A 20,350-nucleotide genomic window follows, 5' to 3' on the forward strand; every position below is an offset into this window, starting at 1 on the left:
CTCTATTTCTGCTGTAACAACGTACATTTCCCCTCTGTGGGACTAAGTATTCTGATTCTGATTTAGCTGGGAATCTGGGTAGAATTCTCCTGCATAAACATGCATTAAGCTACAGACCCAGAATCAGCACTTCTCTAACAGGGCTGAAGTAGAGGGGTATGATGCATGGCTAGAATGGGTGATCTGTTTGGTATTCTGAGCAAAACACCTATAATATATGACTACAAATAGTATAATAGGAGACCTTTAATTTAACAGTGAAATGAAGCTGTTGACATGATGGTGCACAATGAAGTTTTAAAATGCGAACAGACATTTTGAACCCATCGTGTAGTTATCAGCACAGTCCAGAACTGCTCACTATGTAAGGGATATTGTACAACACATACTGTGATACGTACTCGAGGGGAATGGGGTAGGAATGAAAGAAAATCTGTCAGCCTCAGAGAGAACCGTTTATAACAGCAACGATGTTTTACGTTTACAGAGATATTGGCATAATCCAATGGTTTAACCCAAAATATGTAAATGCCAATGGTTTGTGGGTTCTAACATTTAGCAGTTTCCTGAAGACTAATCGCATTTGTGGGGTTATAAATTACAGATTTATCATTACTCAAGGGGGCAGCAGATTTGTTTCAGTATTTGGCATTTGTTGTCTCTTGATACCTATTTGCTCTGCAGTGCATGAGGAATACAAATGTAATGTTAATATGCATGATTATTGAGATGAATGGTTCAAGAAAAAAAACGGTATTTTTAAAACTGCAAAACCTCCCCGGGCGACGATGTAATAAGAGGGGCTAATTTCCAAGTATACCTGTACATCAACAGCGAACTCTCATTCATGAGCACATGCCTTTCCTCCAGATGAGACTCATCTGTTCAGAGAGTTCTCTTTCAAATGGAATATAATTTAATATATCTGACGGTATTAGTATATCAGTCTGGCTATTGTTCGGTAAAATTGATATTTCTCTTGAAGGTTACTTAAAACCCGCAGATGCATTATGAGACATTTCCAACAGATGATTGGAAAGTGGAATTAAATGAAAACTCAGCACAGTATTTTTAGCTGCATAGTTTCCTATGTTCAACCAACAAAATAACTGCTCAAAATATGTATACTGTATATTTACATTGTGTTTTTCAGCAATGAGAACCAGCTGAGAAGAAGTACTTTGATTTTTGATTAAAAGTTCAGTGCTGATGAATATATTAATTGTACTGGTATCTATGACTGTGATTGTGTTTTCTTAAAAAAGGAAACTCCTCTGATAACACCAGAGCTTGTCATTGTACAAACAACCTTTTGCTGTAATTGTCCCAGTTAGGCAGTATGGATTTCTTACAGTCAATGGCATAAAAAGCCATTCTGGCTTCAAGCAGTCTATACAGTTACAACAGCTGGATTTAAATTCAATCAAATATGCAATTTGTTACATTTTCATTTGCAAAACACCTTGTGAATTGGAGTTTAAAAACCAGGTCACATTGTTATGAGCTAATTGTTTGACAAAGTAGCATATACCTGATAATAATAACTTAACTGTTTCTTGATCGATTTCATGATTTTGTTTATAGCACGTAAACTAAAGAAGATTGGACAACAGAAAAACCAAGAAGAGGATCATCCTATTCAGGAACACTCAGAGGTCATCCAGAACCCCGCTCCTACTTCAGGCCTGAGCTACAACTCCCAGATGGTCTTCCTCAACATCCTGGAGTCCATCGAACCGGAGGTGGTGAACGCAGGGCACGACTACGGGCAGCCAGACTCCGCTGCCACCCTGCTCACCAGCCTCAACGAGCTGGGAGAGAGGCAGCTGGTCAAAGTGGTCAAATGGGCAAAAGGGTTGCCAGGTAGGATGCTACTTACATTTTTTGAAACAATGTTTTTATTTAGCTTCTTAATGCTTATCTTTGTTCACCAGCTGCTCGCTAACGCAGAACTGCAGAGTCAGGTGAAAACGCTGTGTGCCCCGCTTTACGTACAAGTACATTTTTGATTTATTGGGCTTGGCTCAGGGTGTGATTGGTCATCTATCAATTGAAGGGTCAGTGGTTCAATCCCCAGCCCCTGCAGTCAACATGTAGTGTCCTTAGCAAGCTACTGAACCCCCAAATTACTCTCAGTAGAAGTTATTTTTAAGTCGCTTTGGATAAAAGCAGCTAAATATAATGTACTGATTATATCTTTTGAAGTACTTTGAGTCACGAAATGCGTCCCTGTATAATAACAATTATTGAGTATGTTTTTGCATGGATGAATAAATAGAACCTGACAGTGTTGGAGGTGGTACCCCCGTTGTTGCTCAGTGGTGCATGAAGCCAAAATGGCCTGACACAAGAGCAAAATAACCCGTATCTGGGCCCATGGAGCATGCGCACTTGACTTTTCCTTAAGCCCCGCCTCCAATCTCCCGCTCTCAGGTCAGTGAACTGATTGGATAGGGAAAATAACTTGATTCAGCTTTTAGACCCTTATGATTTAAATAAGGGCAATAAAGGTGTCCGTACTGGGTAGTTGATTTAGTTACAAAACATTTGGAGGGACCTGGGCAATTCCTGGCGGATGTCATGCTTCTATTTCCAGCTTATTGATAGAATAGTGCTCACTTGGATATTCAAAGGCTTGGATAATATTGTCGCTTTTTCCAAATATGTGCATGTCTATGACTTTATCTCTAACTTCCTTGCTTTCTCTGGTCTGGTCAGCTGTTCTTGAGAGTCACTGACCAACATTAGTTAGACTTAGGAGGTTAGGAATCAATTATTTGCGTAATTTACAAGCCACCTGAAAGATGTGTGTCATCTGCATAGGTATGGAAAGAGATGGTGGGCCTCCTGATGACACTGCCAAGTTGATATAATATTGAGATCAAAAAGTAGCGGCCCTAAAATCTATCCTTGGGGAACTCCACAAGTCGGACTGTCAAGATAAATACGTTATCGACCTTGCTGTCACTGAGGAACTGCACACTGCTAAAGCAGCCTCCCTCTCCTCTGTCATCATCTTTCTGGACCTGTCTGCTGCATTCGACCCGGTGAATCATCAGATCCTCCTTCGCACTCTCCAAGAACTTGGAGTTTCAGGCTCTGCACTTTCCCTCCTCACCTCATACCTCAAAGACCGCACCTACAGGGTTACTTGGAGAGGGTCGGAGTCCGACCCTTGTCAATTAACTACAGGGGTCCCTCAGATCTCTCTTCTCGGTCCCCTCCTCTTCTCCCTGTACACAAACTCGCTCGGGTCTGTCCTTAGCCCGCATGGTTTTTCCTACCACTGCTACGCTGACGACACCCAATTAATTCTGTCCTTTCCCCGCTCAGAGACCCAGGTCGTCGTACGCATCTCTGCTTGTCTAGCAGACATCTCTCGGTGGATGTTTGCTCACCACCTCAAGCTCAACCTTGACAAGACTGAACTGCTTTTCCTTCCGGAAAAAAGATTGTCCCCCTCTTGACCTAAAAATCAACATCGGCACCTCTATTGTTTCCCCAACTCAGACTGCAAGGAATCTGGGTGTGATCCTAGATAACAAACTGTCCTTCACTGCAAACATCGCTGCAACAACCCGCTGCTGTAGATACACTCTTTACAACATCAGGAGGATACGTCGCCAGCTGACCCAGAAAGGTTCTGGTTCAGGCTTTCGTCATCTCACACCTAGACTGCAACTCCCTCCTGGCTGGTCTACCTGCATGTGCCATCCGACCTCTGCAGCTCATCCAGAATGCAGCGGTTCGTCTGGTCTTCAACCTTCCTAAATTCTCCCACACCACGCCGCTCCTCCGCTCCCTTCACTGGCTTCCGGTAACTGCTAGAATCCACTTCAAGACACTGGTACTTGCGTATCATGCTGCGAATGGATCTGGCCCTTCGTACATCCAGGACATGGTTAAACCATACACCCCAACGCGTGCACTCCGCTCTGCATCAGCCAAACGGCTCGCTGCACCCTCACTGCAAGGGGGACCCAAGTTCCCATCAGCAAAAACACGTGGGTTTGCTATCCTGGCTCCAAAATGGTGGAATGAGCTCCCCATTGAAATCAGGACAGCAGAAAGCTTACACATCTTCCGGCGCAGACTGAAAACTCATCTCTTTCGACTCCACTTCGAGCGATAGAATTATTAACAAAGCACTTATATACTAATAAAGGACTGGCTTATCTAAAGCCAGTTGAGTAGCACTTGAAATATTTTAGCTCTATGAAACCTGATGTGCTTATATGATTCTGTTTTCTTCAAGTTTGTATTTTGTTGGTCGAACGCACTTATTGTAAGTCGCTTTGGATAAAAGCGTCAGCTAAATGCAATGTAATGGACTTATTTTACAGGTGGATATGACCTTGATCCTTTCTGGTGACCTCGAAATTGCCCGTTGTGTATACTTGCGTGTTTGTGTAACTAAGAATATAATAAATATTCAAGCCAACATGATGCGATGCTTAACAGTTTCAGGAACATTCTGAATTTTCTCACATCTCAATTCCAATGTTCTCCTTAGGTTTTAGAAATCTCCATGTGGACGACCAAATGACTGTCATTCAGCATTCTTGGATGGGGGTGATGGTGTTTGCCCTGGGATGGAGGTCCTATAAGAACGTCAATGGCAGGATGCTTTACTTCGCCCCGGATCTTGTGTTCAATGAGTATGTACACGTTTGATTTATTCAGTTAAATGACAGTGTCTGAATTTTTTTTTTATCTGGTTGTGAGTAACATGCTGCGCTCCTCATCATATTAAGACATCTCCTTCAGTGAGTGAGCCTGTGCCTTCGTACCGCCACTGTGGTACACAATAGAGTTCTTCACCCCTTTTTCTCCCCCATCTTCCTCTCATTTGCTTTCCTACTCATGCTCAAACACAAAGACATCTCTAGAATTTTCTGAATGTGAAGTAGAAATTGTTGCAGGCTTTTTAGGACCCTGTTCATCCAATTTCCTCCTTAGGTGTTCTTCTGTTACAGTGAGATTAAAGGGAGGAACATTAGTCTCCAGTAGTCAAACTCTCACAGCACTGGTGAAGCTGATTCAATTTTGAATATTACTCCTGACAGAAAACAGTGCTCAGGTCTGACTGAGTGTAAGTGAGGAATATTAATGGATAGCAGTCAGTCTTTAGTTTGGATTTAGTTGTAATGAATCTAAAAGGCAGAAATATATTCAGACATAATCATCAAGATGCAATTATTTTCTCTTTTTAAATTACAACTTATATAGTTACCATATGTATGACTTAGTTACCTTAATGTTTTTGTAAATATATTGTAACAGAGGAGGAAGAAATAGTGTTTTTTAGTATAATTTTAGTTTTGCTTAGTTCAGTACCATCTCACTGATATGCTTATTTTTAATTAAAGGGTGATTCTAGTGATTTAGTATGGTACTCCCATAAAGTTGGCAGACGCTAAGAAACAGCAGCATTCCTGATTTTCAATCCTTACATCCAAACACTGAACCTCAAATTATTTCCCGCAAATCCCCTATATGGTATTTTCCATGAAACCCTTCAGTCAGTGACGGCAGTGGCTCAGTCAGTAGGGGCTATTAAAGAGGGTTTCATCCTCAAATTCTATCTCTGATCACATTATTTATGCACATGTTTGACTGAGGTACACTTAGCAATACTAAATTGTAAAAATAATATATACTATATAACAAGTAAAAGTACAAAAGTATTGGCATCAAAATATACTTAGGTGACACAAGTAAAAGTACTCATTATGCACTATGACCCATTTCAGAATTGTATTTATTTAATAACTGGTTTATGATTATTAATGTTTTAGAGTGTTTTTCCCACAGCTGGTTAATTTAGAGCTAATTTGAATTGCTTTGTATTATGCTGCTGGTTGTTTTAACTTTATCAAAGTCATTTAATAATTGATTGAAATGTTGTATTAGTTTATAATCTAACATGCGTCTCCAAACCCCAAATAACACAGATTAAATCACTTTGACATCATTATGGTTATTGTGCCAGACCTTTTAAAGCTCTTTCCACATGCATTACTCTCTGTGGTCAGTGTTTGGTTTTACTCCCACCAAAAGGGTTGGACAACACGGGGCGTAACCACTCAGCTTTAGTTTAGGATTTATGCTTTATGTTAGTTTTAAAGTTAACTTCCTCCATACAAAGTTAGGTTATCAACCTAAGAGAAAACACATAATACACAAATTACATAAAACATACACCACGAAAGTCTGTCACCATAAACACATATTTAAAGAGCAACTTGCAGGTTAGAGACACCAGTGAATAAATGTGTAGGAAAAGGATGAATACACTAGATTTTCCCAAAAATATACAGAAATATACACTACAGTGACATCTGGCGTTGTTTTTGTAAGAAAGGTTCACTTCCGCATAAAAAAGCCTCGGCACGTGACCTCCCGCGTGTGACGTAACATGGGGGAAACAAGGAGGAGAGCGGCCGGTCTAACGTATGAATAAACATGGATCACAATGCTAGTTTTATACACAGAAGAGGTTGAAAATATATATTCGAATGCATATGATTATAATTATGAGCCTGCTAGGCGTCCAAGAGACCAGGAGCAGCCAAGGATTAGAAAAAATAACGGCCATCGGAGAGAAATGGAGCTTTGGTGTGTGGAGAACCAGTGGAGAACAGAGCAGCTGTCTTAGTGAGTGACCGGCGTTAGCATGTTAGCTAACGTCACATCACAACATTGTAAAGTTAGCAATCATATATCAGGCTATAACTAAAGTAGTATTGATAATATAGTAACGTTACTGGCAGGACTGTTGATACTGATCCATAACAAAAACTAATGCGCAAGTATCAGCCATATCTCGCGTTACCTAATGCAACTCCACACTACGGTGCTGTGTACCAGAGGGGAGACGCGAGATACGGCTGATACTTGACGATCTGGCGGAGAAAGGTTGTGGAGCCTCCGTTGATATGCCGTTGTAAATGGCTTGATGGAAAGCAGGTGTGTAGTCGGGGGGGGTGCACAGCTGATTGCAGCAGGTGAGTGGAGGTTGAGCCGGGAGCCAGGAGTGACAGCCACCACGCACACACAACACAGACAGGGGGAAACAAACAAACACAAAGGAGACGGCTGGAGCAGTACAGCCACCACAGCGTTACCTAATGCAACTCCACACTATTCTTGCGGTGCCGTGTACCGGAGGGGAGAGGGAGCAGCGAAGGTGGGAGAGAGAGATCAGCGAAGGGGGGGAGAGAAATGTAATACGGCTTCTTGTTAAAGCTGTGGAGACGGAGAATGTGCTGCAGGGAGGTGGATGCACAACGCACCCAGGAACGAACGCTAGCTCCGGTCCTTTTCCCGTGAGGGAAACTGTGGACTCGATGCCCTGACAGGCTTGAGTTTGTGCAACCTGCACAAACACAAGCTCACCATGATTACAAATGATGAAATGCAATGTAAAACTACCGAAAAAATACCAGCTCACTAAATCACAACCGCTCAAACCAACTACAAACTACTACCGCGGATTGGGCAGAGAACGAGTCCGAGAAAGTTCACTCCCCCATGTGACGTAATATGACGCGTTTGACGTATGACGTTAAAAAAAAGCAGTTTTAAGTAGCAGAGCTCAAAACGGCTCCTTTTCCACTGAATTCCTGCCCTTATGTCTTGTAAAACATATCAAATCCTGCATTAACATTTTTAATTGTAATTTTCAGGCAAGGTTAAGCATAAATGTAGTAAAAAAAAAAACCTGCAAGTTGCTCTTTAAACCAAACACTCACCGGCTGCCCGTGTGCCCTGTGGCTGATCAAAACATGACTGACAAACATTTCAGTGGCCCTTTTTAAGATGGCTGACGGTCCCTCATCAAATGAGTCCCAAGGGAAACAAAATATTGGAACCAAGGTTCCCTCCCAACTGAGACCTATTTTGCATGACAATCTGCACAACTAAACCAGTATATTAATGCTTCATGATTGAAATAAATAAATAGAAAATAAATGAATAAACAACCAAAATTAACTCCACAGTCAGTGTACTTAACCTGCTGATGTATTTAGTGAAGTGCGCCTTTAATCATTTATTTAATCATATTTCACAAATGTTATATTTTGCTAATCAACTAATTCCATTGCATCTTTATAGTATAAATCATGCATTTTAAAATAAATAAAAAAGCCATTTTGCAAAAGCACTGATCACGCAGCTCTCAATGACGCATGATTATTTGCTGACTGTCGCACTAAACTCGATTTTAACAGACTATGTTGTATAATTTAATTTAGACTGAAGGTTTAACATTTCTACATATTAAGAGGAATAAATAAATACAATTAAAGAAACAGAAAAGAGAATGCAAACAGTTGATGACAAATAATGTTGCATCCTGACTCATACAAGCGTGTAAAAACTCAACAACATATTAACAGGTTATTGATTATTGTATACACTGATTTATGCACACTTACCTTGCCTCACACTTCTGACCACACCCATTCCAGTGATGTCACAGCAGGTGTGTATCATAGTTGAGCTGAAAAATGTCTGTGTGTTCGCACTGGGCATACAGCGGGTGGAACACATCATGGAATCTCAAACAGATTCAAGTTGGGAGCTTGGAAACTAATAAGAAAAAGTTTCATACAAAGAAAGAAGTGAATTCATATTAAGTGAAGTGGATTAGAAGCTCAGATGTGGAGGATGGAATTAGGGCTGGCGGAGGCCATATAAATCAGAAAGTTGTAGGTATTTAAATGAAATGTGGGCATGAAGTGTTAATGGACTGAAGGGCTCCTTGTAATCTTTTAGTTGTGTTGCTTACCATCTCCTGCCAAGTCTAAGAAGGGCAAAACCCCCGGCACATCTTCGTAATTGGAGACTGAATTAAGGAGAAATTTAAGGCTTTTTCATTCAACTTAAATTGCAGGTGTACTTAATGTATACACCTCATATTTAGAAAATCCTATGCATACAGTTCTGTGATTTACTTTAATTGTTTTTAGTTTAAATATCTTTTTCATGTGATAAAAGAGACGTGCTGTGAGAAATTGAGTCTAGGTTTGTTTACAGAAGCAGGTTGTCATACAGACGGGTTTAGCTGTCGGAAAACTTAAAGGAAACAGCTACATGAGAACTATTGATCACTATAGATCCCTTAATTAATTCAGGTGCTACTAAAATATTAACAACTAATACAGACTGCATCTTTAATCATAGTAAATAAAATCGCCGTACCCATTTTCTAAGTTGGATCTTGGAGGTTTTTCACAGAATCATCTTTCAATTCAAAAATGTTGCAAGACGAAAAGTTAGTTGACCTTTTTTAAACCCAAGCATCAGCCGGGCATGATTTGCTCATATGTACTTATCCAGAAACGTTTCAAATAGTTTGCGTATACGCTGGTCTGAAACTCTGCCTCCATTTACAGAGGGATGGAGAACATTCATTTCTTTCTTCACAGCCTTAGAATATGATAAAAACTCGTATTCATTGTTCATAATAACGCAGAATCATTTCATTAGACTGAACAGAGAAAGCGCACCTTGATCACGATGTCTATTCTCGTCTTCTCCCGAGCTTATTGAAATAACTGAAGATTGTTCAGGCAAGATGAACATGAAATATCCCTTCTTATAATATTGCACTTTAATTACTAAAACACTACTGAACTTTATAGCCAATTATAGAGTACTAGATTCTAGTGTTACAGAGTTGTGGGTTTTCAACATCTTGCTCCAAATGTCAAAGATCACCCAGCAGAGATCTGTATTTTCATAAATGTTCCCATTACAGCATTAAAGGATACGGAGCCCACCTCTGACATTTTTACCTCTGCAGAAGTTACTCATTACAGAATAAATGTCCGAGGTGTAAGGCAATTTGTTCGTCCGCCTCTCATGGTTGGAACATTTATTTTATTTCACATTTGTCACCCTGACCTTTTCACACCCGCAGGAATCGGATGCACGTTTCCAGCATGTATGAGCACTGCATACGGATGAGACATCTCTCCCAGGAGCTGCTGCTGCTGCAGATCACTCACGAAGAGTTCCTCTGCATGAAGGCGCTGCTGCTCTTCAGCATCCGTAAGCTCTGTGTCCTGGGCATCAACATGTACCTTACCCCAAACAAATGTCAAGGTTTTAGTCTTAACCATTACTGTCTTTTTCTCCAGTTCCTGTTGAGGGTCTGAAGAGTCAGAAGTACTTCGATGAGCTGCGCCTCACCTACATCAACGAGCTCGATCGCCTCATTAATTATGGGATGGCCAACAATCGTCCTCAGAGGTTCTACCAGCTCACCCGACTCCTGGACTCTCTCCAGATGGTGAGACACTGCTTTAATTCACAATATGTCATTTTTAAAGCGAACTGTCAGTTTTTTGAATTTCAAATGTCTTGGTATGCTTGTTGTAGTTGTATATACAAAATGGTGTATATTACATCAATCTTTATTTAATACAATATTTATATTTTCTAAGATGACTTCATGTTGTTGATCGAAGTGGTCATCACTTGATGCATTCCATATGTAAGGTATTTTCTGCATCGTATTAATGAGGCCCTATTGTCCTTTTTTTGGTCTTCCCTTTCCTGTGTGTTATGTTTTTGTGCATGTAAATGGTCTGCCAAGGCTAAAATCCCTGTGTTCCCTCCAGAGGGAATTTCTATCACACAATCTCCCCCCCTGCCTGAAACGCCTCCATTGGACTCCTTTGTTTACTTCCATTAAATAGTGACACCACTACGTAACACTTATGCTTCTATTGGCTTAGCGCTCCAACACATAGGCCCTTTCTAATTTCTCTAACTCCCCTCCTCGACTCGACTCCTATCCTCGAGACTTAGTCCCGCCCACAGGAGATGCGAGCGGAGGAGAGAAGAGGGGAAGCAGCAGGCGGTTAGAAAAATAGAACTCCTCTCCTCTGAGCGGTCATTTTAAAGAGACGTCCATTAATGATGACAGGAGGCACAGCAGCCCTCTGTCGGATGGACAGATGTGTTCATGACGACTTATACTGTATATTTACTTTTAATTCATTCACAGTGCGGTATAATGAGACAATAACAGGCTACAGATGTGGACACACACACACACACACATATATATATATGTATATATTAATATATAAATATATACAATTTCAGAATAAAAAAAAAAAAGCACTCTCATAATAACGTAACACTATCAGAGACTGGATATATCGCCCCCCCCCCCCCCCCACCTCTGGTCGCTACAATGAGGAAAATAAATTACGGGCCAAAAGTTTTATTTAAAAGTATTAAAAGTAAGCAGAGGACGCCAAACCAACTGAGACCTGTCTGTCCGCTGCATCTACTCACACACTGTATCAAACACACCTACACCACACACACGCACCTACAGCTCCTAAAACAGGCTACAGCCGTTGTGTATTTTATTATGTGAAGCACTAAATGGTTTTAGAAAAATATCGACTCTTTGTTTGTAGATATCTACTAAACTAAAGCAAATAAAGAGATTGGGCCTGTTATACTGAGTGATATATATTATACACACTGCTCTGCTTTCTGCACGGACCTCACAGCTGTTCTCTCTGTAAACATCGCGTTGCGATGAGAGCAGTTAATAAAATAATATCCAGGGGATGCATGCAGAGCTGTCTTTGGCTGAGATAAGTCCGGCCGTGCGTCACGACTCTTTGAAACATCTCTGTTCCCGGAAATGCATCCACGAAGGAGCCGTGGAGGACCCATCAGTGTATCCTCGGTTATAGCTCCTCCAGAGAGCCTCGTCGACGCTCGATCCTCGGTCCTCGAAGTGCATTTAGAGAAATGAGATGTCCTTCAACATGGCGCGCTGAAATTCATTTCCGGGTCACTACCGGAGGACCGAGGAGTCGAGGAGGGGGATTTGAGGAAATGAGAAAGGGCCATAGTATGCCTAAGGGGCGGGGCATCTCTCAGCAGTTGATAAATCACAACAGAGCCGACCAGCTAACCAATCAGAGCAGACTGGGCTCTGGTTTCAGACAGAGGGTGAAAAGAGGTGCTGCAGCACAGGCAGTATGAGAAAAATAAAGAGCTTTCTGAACATTAAAGCATGGAGACATGAAACAGAAGAGGGACTAAATTGTAGTAAGGGATCATGGGACTTGTCTTCACCACCATTGCATTTAGATTCCCCTGGTTCAGATTTCTTCAATTTTCATAAATCAGTAGATTTTCTATAGGAGCAGAATTTCCTGCATGACTCTCTCCGCCCCAAAAAATGTAATCAGTGATTAAAGCTGGTAACAACAGTGAGTGCCGCTAGCGTTTTTTCATCTTGTTTTTCTGACAAATTAAGATGCAGACATTGATAAGTAAAATACCCAGTTTAACCAAGTCCTAAAAGTTTAATATTAAAATGTGAAAAAACTGGAGCTGGAGTCAATTCATGACAGCTTCTGGCACACATTCACAATCAATGTTCTGTGTTTGAAAATAGTTGGAAGGGATGTTGTGTGATTTATTAGGACACTGAAAAGGGATTTAAGTTAGAATAAGGGAAATCTGGCAACTGAAATCTAAAAACTTCTTCCCTTTTAATCAGGGTTTTGAAAAGGCTAATGGGTGAGGCGAATATGATTCAGATCTCTTATCCTCATTTTCCTATAGCTTTAGATGGGTGTACCATTTATTTTTAATGAGTCATGTTTCTGAGTCATTGTCGAAACACTGCTTGTAGTGAATCTCTAAAACATGGCATTTGTTATTCTGTTTCAGACGGTAAAGAAGCTCCACCAGTTTACATTCGACCTTTTTGTCCAGGCTCAGTCTCTCCACACGAAGGTCAGCTTTCCGGAGATGATCGGAGAGATCATCTCCGTCCACGTACCAAAGATCCTGGCAGGTTTGGCTAAACCAATCTTGTTTCACCAGTAGAAGGATTTTTTTTATTTATCAAAAAGTGACTCATCTTTGCTACTTACGTAAACCTTAACGAAGGTTCTGTTTCCCCACATCGTCAGTTTAAAGCCCTGTCCTGTAATCATTATTTTGTTGTTCAAGTTTTTTGTATTCCTTTTAGCAATAACTGTGATTGTTTGTTCAGAACTGTTAAAGCTTTTATCTGAGCCGCCGCGAGGCCTCGTCTGTTGACAGCTCCGCTTTCAGAGATGTTACTTTATATAAGTCTGTGTTTCATGATTACAGGGCACTAAAAGTAGCAGGGTTAAAAAGTTTTTTCGCATGTGGCATTAAAACACTAGACAAAGTATTAACTTTACCAAAAGAACAAGAGATGGCACAAATAGCAGATGAGAATTGGATAAGGAAACAAACAAATACCTATACCCTTTTACTTTCCAAAATCTCTGCTCAAAATTGCACACTGATAACGATTCATGCCGAATCAAGAATATATCTTCTGAGTATGTAGATGTTGTGAACGTGAGAAATACTCTTTCTCGTAAATAAGCAAGACCTTTTGAGGATGATTTTACTGGACATACCCAGGCATCCCAAAATGCATTGCAGCTCTTCAAACTTTTCATTGACAGAAGGCGGTGCAGACAGTTAAAATAAATAACCATGAGTAAAATATTCAAAAAATTCACATATTAACTTAATTGAAATATCAAAACATTGAAATTCCCTTCAAATAATACTGGAAAATATTAAATTGGGTGGATTTGTATTCAACTGTAACCGGGGCGGTCACACTGACAAACTGATACATTGACTTTAATTAAATGTATTCTATCAACAGATTCCACATTACTGTATTTGGTTGGTTGAAAACAATAATATTAAGTTTAAATAAGTATTAGGTTCAACTTAATAATATTGCTTTCAACTAACCTAATACAATTATGTGAAATGTATTTACATAATACATTAAGTTAAAGTCAACGTTTCAGTTTTTTCAGTGTAGTTGTTGATATATGCACCTATTTGATGCAGAGAAGAAGAATTGCTGCACTTTTCTACAGTGGGAACAATCTGCTGGTAATGGCACACCTAATTGTTTATTTGTCAGTACAGTATAGTATGCACTTCATAAGGAGTGAGTATGTAACGTGCAGTATGTAGGTTTGGAGTTTGAACACAGCTCCAATGCTGCCCTCAGGCGCATCTACTTCTTTTCCTGCTTATGAATGTAGTTAGTACAATTTGGTGGGCATTTAATTATGTTGCCGTATTAGGACTACTAAGTTAACAAAATAAATAAATGACATCACGAGCTGGGGGAGAGAGAGATATAAAGAGAAAACCTGCAATGGTAACCACACTTACCATTTATTATGTCGACAGTGGATGCCCTAATCAAATATACTTGCATGTTTATTAAAAACATAGTGTGATTTGATACATCAATAATGAAATACTTGTGATTTAAGGCCAGAATCACCATATTATCATAGCAGTTGAGCTCAATAGCAATTAGGCCTGTACAGAAGAAAGTTTGGTTCAGTTTCTCAGCATCAGGATCAACGACACAATGGAAAAATGCTATGTTGCAGCTCCTCACCAACTAATGTTGATCAAAGTGAAGTTTTGGTTCCTTAACCAAAGAAAAAAACCGTAATCTCAAGTTTTCTTCTCATAAATATGTGAATTACATTTGCAGAGAATATCCAAGTCTCTCAGAATATTACCCCCTCCCATGGCTCAGTAATTTATTCATGTTTACCTTCAGAGGCCCTAATACGCTGTTTAAGAGCTAAAGTGCCTTAAACACAGAAATTAAGATGTACCTTTAAGATAACTGTTATCAAGCTTTCTAATGAATGGACAAAATCCACTCCTGAGACAATCAAAAATAAGGAAGTCAAGCATTACAAGACAAACTTGATGTCCTGCATCATACTTTAAAACATCATATTGTCCTGCTGTGAGAAAGTACTGTAGTTTTAGTTCAACATGTGTTAATCCAAGATAAATCTACTGAGGACAATTGATGTCTTAATGAGAAACTCAAAAGTGAAATTGAAAGTTAAGGAAAACTAGGTATGTAATGATACATTACATCATTGTTGCCACCACTTTGACTCACATTTTCACATCTCACATCAAAACATAACAACAGAAGAGTAAACTCCCCTGCAGCTGTTACTCCCTCTAAACAATAAAGAAACAATGTTTGAATTAAAATAAAAAACTAAACTAAGCTTAGCAAGATTTTTCAATTCTGATAACATTATTATTAACCCATGTCTATGATGCATTGATAACATACTTGTACTGTATGATTATAGCTATGAGCATTCATGAATATAACAACTATGTAAATAATTCATTATAACAACAATCACAACGCATAAAGCATGATCTTATAAGCGTAATGACTTATGAGGTCAACTATCATAAAACGTTATTATTGCTTGTCATTCATAAATCGTTGAGTTCGGGTCTCCCGTGACCCGTTTCAAGTTAAAATTATATAATACAATTGTATTGGAACAAGGCTTCATGATATCCTCCACAACAGCTATATAAACACTAAAAAACTGATTTTGACCATTTTAGCAAAGTCTGAAGGTCTCTAAAAAAAAAAGTGTATAATTCGGTTTTCGGGTCTAGGGAGACCCAGCAGAAATGTTTTGGGTGACTCGGGGTCAAATTTGGCCAAATCAAGATTCATCTTTGACTTTAGACACCCCAGCCCCACCCCCTTCATCCACTGTAACAATATTAAAACTTTTTTTGGGGAGATTCTATTCTAATATTAGTCTATTATAGTCAGATAACGTAATGATCCACTGACTTCACTATAGGGAATATAATGAGTGAATTGAATCACATGTTTTACTTAAATATGTGGTGCAATGTTTTTTGGGGCCATAACAGGATTCTATGGTTCTGAATGCATAATAAGTTAGTTATGATGTAGTTAAAACAATATTGGATGATAGTCATTATTTTTGAGTGTTTTGGACTGAGATAAATCGTGGGTCAAAATGTACCCGCGAACACCATGAACGGTAACAGCTCTTGAACACAACACAAGGGTTAAGATTCTTTATGCAAGGACAACATTTTTATATAATTCCCATAGTTGTAAATACAGTATGAACTATAAATTAAAACATTCAGTTTGTTGTTAACTATCCTAAAATCCAACATGGACCACTCGTAGTGGCTAATAGTCACATCAAAATGAATGATTATAATGCCTTAAAATAAGATTATAATTTATTACAGCTATAGGAATTATAATTCAAAATGATCCTTGCAGAAAAATATCAATGAGTTCATAACAGCAATTATGAAGCATTATGATACTGAAACGCGTTATAAAATGTGTTGTGATTATTGTTAAAATGCATTATAAGTAGTTATTAGAACTTGTAACATTAATTACACAAGGCTTTAACATAACACTAGTATTTGAATAATGAATTATAGAAATGGCCGTAATAGAAAGTGTTAGCAACATTTCCCCTAGTCATCACCATTTGTTCTTGCCAAATTCTGAAATCAAATATCAAACTCAGTTATAAAACATATAAAACACAGAAGGATGGGAAATTCCAGCTATGACTGAAACAAGTTACATTTTAAATGGTACGTCGCCATTGTTGCACTGTATCCCCTGAACACACCGCGTGCTTACTGTCGCTGATCCTAAAAGCTTTTCTCCTCACACTGGCAGTACATGTGTAGAGCTGTTTGCTGATGTTAGAGCATTAACTTATAAATATGTAGAGGGTAAACTTGTTCTGGCCGACACTTGGCATGAGTGAAATTAGAGAAAATTGGACTGTAAGCTGCTTTTATACTTTACTCCTCCTTACTGCCTTTTTGGTTTTAATTGTGCATTGAATAGGTATCAAACCTCCATTCAGACTCTTTTGCAGCTACTTTAAAGCTCATTAAGGCAAAGCTTACCCTTTAAGATTAATTAATAAAACTAAAGTTGTGTTCACTCAGTCAACGGACAGAGCTATCCCTAACTGACAGCACGGAGTGACGCGTCCTGCTGTGTGTAGCAGCAGCAGAGACTGGCAGACACGCAATGAGAATTGGATTCAAAGTGCCCGCGATATTAGATTAGGGCAGTCATTTTCCAACAGGACAACAAATAGAAACGTGCAGCCAAATTAGAACTGGAAGGGCTTCTGATGCACAATCTGAAAGGTCCTTGAATAGCCCTGCCAACGCTTGGAGTTCAGAACCAAGGAAAAAAATCTGTGGAATGCCTTGAAGATAACTCAAAAACACTTGAGTAAAACTGTTGAAAAGCATTCAGTCATGGAGCCGAATTCTATAATCATTTTTAGTTTTTTATTTAAAGAACACAAATTGAGCGTATTATGTCACTGAGCACATACAGCAGAGCGTGAATCACACTGAAATAGTATCTTGTCAGTAAATGAACCAAACGTGGAAAGGTTAGCGTATTTATCATCAGAACAAACAAAACTTTATTAACGTAACTTCAGCTTACGTCCTGCAGCAATGCTTTATAACTCTGTAAATGCAACACTTTTAACAATTCTACAGTTCTTTCACTAGCTTGTAGATGCATGCATTGTGTGTGTGTATAACTGTATTCATCATTTTTAGCTTTACACAAAGCAATGCATGGACATCCACGGAAGTCTCTCCTGTGTATTCTGTCATCAATCAATGCATGAGCCATCTGTCAGGAAGCATGATGCCATCTTGTTGTACAGTAACAAGCTGGCAATAACCGCCAGCTTCAGTGTTTTGTTTCAGACCCATTCACTAACGTCAGCTGTGCGTCAAAAGTACTTTTCTTCATCTGCAAGTTAATATCTTCATATTGTCTTTTTATACAATGTTTACTAAATGAAAATGAACGGAGGGGTGGACCAATCCAGGTATCCATGAACATTGATCCCACAACTTAAATAAATGTGTCTACCGTTATTTAAGGAAGCAGTAATGTAAAGTAAAGCAGAGTGTGATATTAAAGATACAGAAATGTCCTTCAAACATGTTCCGTATATCATATATAAATCTAAACATGTAAAAGAACTGGAAAACGACTCATCCTGTGTTACCCTTGAAGACTGTTCAATACTCTTTTTTTATGCATGCAACACATTAAAGGTAGCACTGTGTGAGTAATTTATGTTAAAATTGTCATTGTCTTGGTGATATTCCTTTAAGTAACAACATAATGGTAAACTTTTGATTAAATTGAAATATTCAGAAATCTTCTCACAATTCCCAAATGCACTATATTGTAAGACTGTTTTTGAAATGAACACTGGTTTTAAATAATGTTCTCATTTGTAATGCTGTGTTAGCTTTATCTGAAGGCATTGCCAGTCAATGAACCAACCAGTTGCTCTGTTCACTTTGATTATGATTGAGTCACAGTAGGCTACAGTGTGTGTATAATGTTCATGGACATTAGTTGGTACACTGTGTGCCCAATGTACTGCATATTAACCTGGTTCTTTGTACATGCTAGAGTATCTGTTTAATGTCTGTTTTGGTGTCCCAGTTCTTAACTTTTAAAGACAAGTCTTGTAGGATTTATACCTTTTGTGACTTTGTGTTTTTCAATATGTGTTTTTATCAAAGGTGTAAAGCTGCATCGTCTTTTAAAGGCAATTAAAAATAATTCTGACTCTTTGTTTGAAGTCATTGTACTTGATATGAAGTGGATATTTAGTAGAGTTTCAAAAAAGGAATTTTAATTAATCTCAGACTTTAGTCATGAATAGGCTTTTTTCCTTTTTAATTATTTGGATTCCAACATGCAGGAAAGCTGGGCAAACGGGGGGATTTAACAAGGATAAGACCCATTAATAACACTCGTAAATGGATAAAAGTGCCATATCTGGTAAGCACGATTTAACAAGTGTCAGGTGGTACTTCTTGCATTTCCAAAGTGAAGCAATACTGGAATCATTTTGCACTAAATACATGTTTAATTCATCTTGGACATCCAGTAAACAGTGTGCTTGCTTCAGTGAGAACACACACTGTTTTGTTCTTGTGTGGATGCTCCCCTCATCAAGAGTCTTGCACTTGGCCGCATATTAATTTGCAGCTCAAGGTTATTTGAATTGGCACGAATTTGCCAAGGGAGTTTCCGCCGGTGACTTGTGTGGGAAAAGAAGTCCAAGTCTTAATACTGGGGCTGCACATTAGCAAGACATTCTGAAAAATTGAGGAACAAGCCGAATGTGGAATGGAAAGTTTTGAGGCGGGGTGGCGAGGCTCTAACAGGTGGCGAAGGTTGGAATGTGGAGGAGGCAAAGAAATTGCTGAGTCAGTTTAAAAAGGGTTTATTAAAAAGATGGAGTTATCTGACTGAGTGCATAATGCAAGGCCGAAACCATAGTCAACATTGGGGGGGACCAAAAATGTAATCAAAATTTGAATACTAATTTCCTACTATTCTAAAGGAAAATATATAAAAATTCACTAACACATGGGATACTTTAAAACCTGTTAAACCCCATAAAAACAACAATATTCACAAAACTGTGTCTCAGGCATGGGCGAAGGAAGCATCCTCAATGTGGGTGGGACAATTTGACGGGGGGTGTGTGGGCAGGTGGTGGACCTCAGTAGGGGAGTCCGGGGGCATGCTCCCCCGGGAAGATTTTTTTTTAAATGTTGAAGTTAAATGCATCAATCTGGTGCAAAATTAGGGACTAAATCTATAGATGCATCTCTCAAAACCTCTCTCTCAAAACATATGAAACAGAACTGTAAACAGATTTACTTTTTCTTTATGCATATTTTACAAATCACTCCCCTAGCTACTATTCCTGAAAAGTTCGGTTTTAACATCAGAACTACAAGTTATTTACACAAAGAAGCTAAACCGGAGGGTTCATTAACATTACTGTAACCCACTTAAACCAAGGTTACAAGGTTAACAAAGCTTATTGGTTCATAATGCCAAATCCGCCAAGTCCCGCCTCCTCACTCAGGTTAGTGAGGGCACGTTGAAGACGTGTGTGTGAAGGAGCAGCGTCACGCTGGAAGAACGGAGACACTTTTGATCATCATATGCAAAAAACTGTGCAAATTGAGAGTTACCGGGGCGGCGGTGGACCAATCTCTGAGGCTGTTGCTGGAGGTTGGAGCTGCTTTAGAAAGCGGGAGTTTTCATTAATTGTTTTATTTTCCTCGGTGAGTGAAGCAACATGCTACATAATAGTTGCTGCCTGCATGCTGCGGGCCTCGTGGTGTGTTAGCCACCTAGCTCTTTTGAGAGTTCAGTTAAATTTAGCTAATATGAGTTATGGTTGATAGTTACAGTAGCTATATAGTGTGTATTACTATACAGTGCTAATAAGCACTAGACATTTATTTCGTTTACTACAATCTTTTGAGCATTAATGTTTAAACTGTAAATGCTTATCTTGATCTACATTTCATGAATTCATGGTTATTGACGTCAGTGTGTTTTTAGTGCATG

The 20,350-nt window shown here is 39.1% G+C and overlaps 1 protein-coding gene across 2 annotated transcripts in view; it reads left to right on the forward strand.

Annotated features, from left to right (window-relative positions):
* The window catches only part of ar (androgen receptor), a 58,553-nt gene extending 40,007 nt beyond the window's left edge, over nucleotides 1–18,546 (forward strand). For both annotated transcript variants that reach the window (XM_079647608.1, XM_079647609.1), the window contains exons 4-8: nucleotides 1,585–1,863; nucleotides 4,514–4,658; nucleotides 9,929–10,059; nucleotides 10,149–10,300; nucleotides 12,721–18,546. In XM_079647608.1, coding sequence (XP_079503734.1) covers nucleotides 1,585–1,863; nucleotides 4,514–4,658; nucleotides 9,929–10,059; nucleotides 10,149–10,300; nucleotides 12,721–12,879 — 866 coding nt within the window. In that variant the 3' untranslated portion in view covers nucleotides 12,880–18,546. The remainder of the gene's footprint in view (nucleotides 1–1,584; nucleotides 1,864–4,513; nucleotides 4,659–9,928; nucleotides 10,060–10,148; nucleotides 10,301–12,720) is intronic.
* The last annotated feature ends 1,804 nt before the right edge of the window (nucleotides 18,547–20,350 follow it).

This window comes from Notothenia rossii, assembly GCF_949606895.1.
Source record: "Notothenia rossii genome assembly, chromosome: 9".
NCBI classification, from domain to species: domain Eukaryota; kingdom Metazoa; phylum Chordata; class Actinopteri; order Perciformes; family Nototheniidae; genus Notothenia; species Notothenia rossii.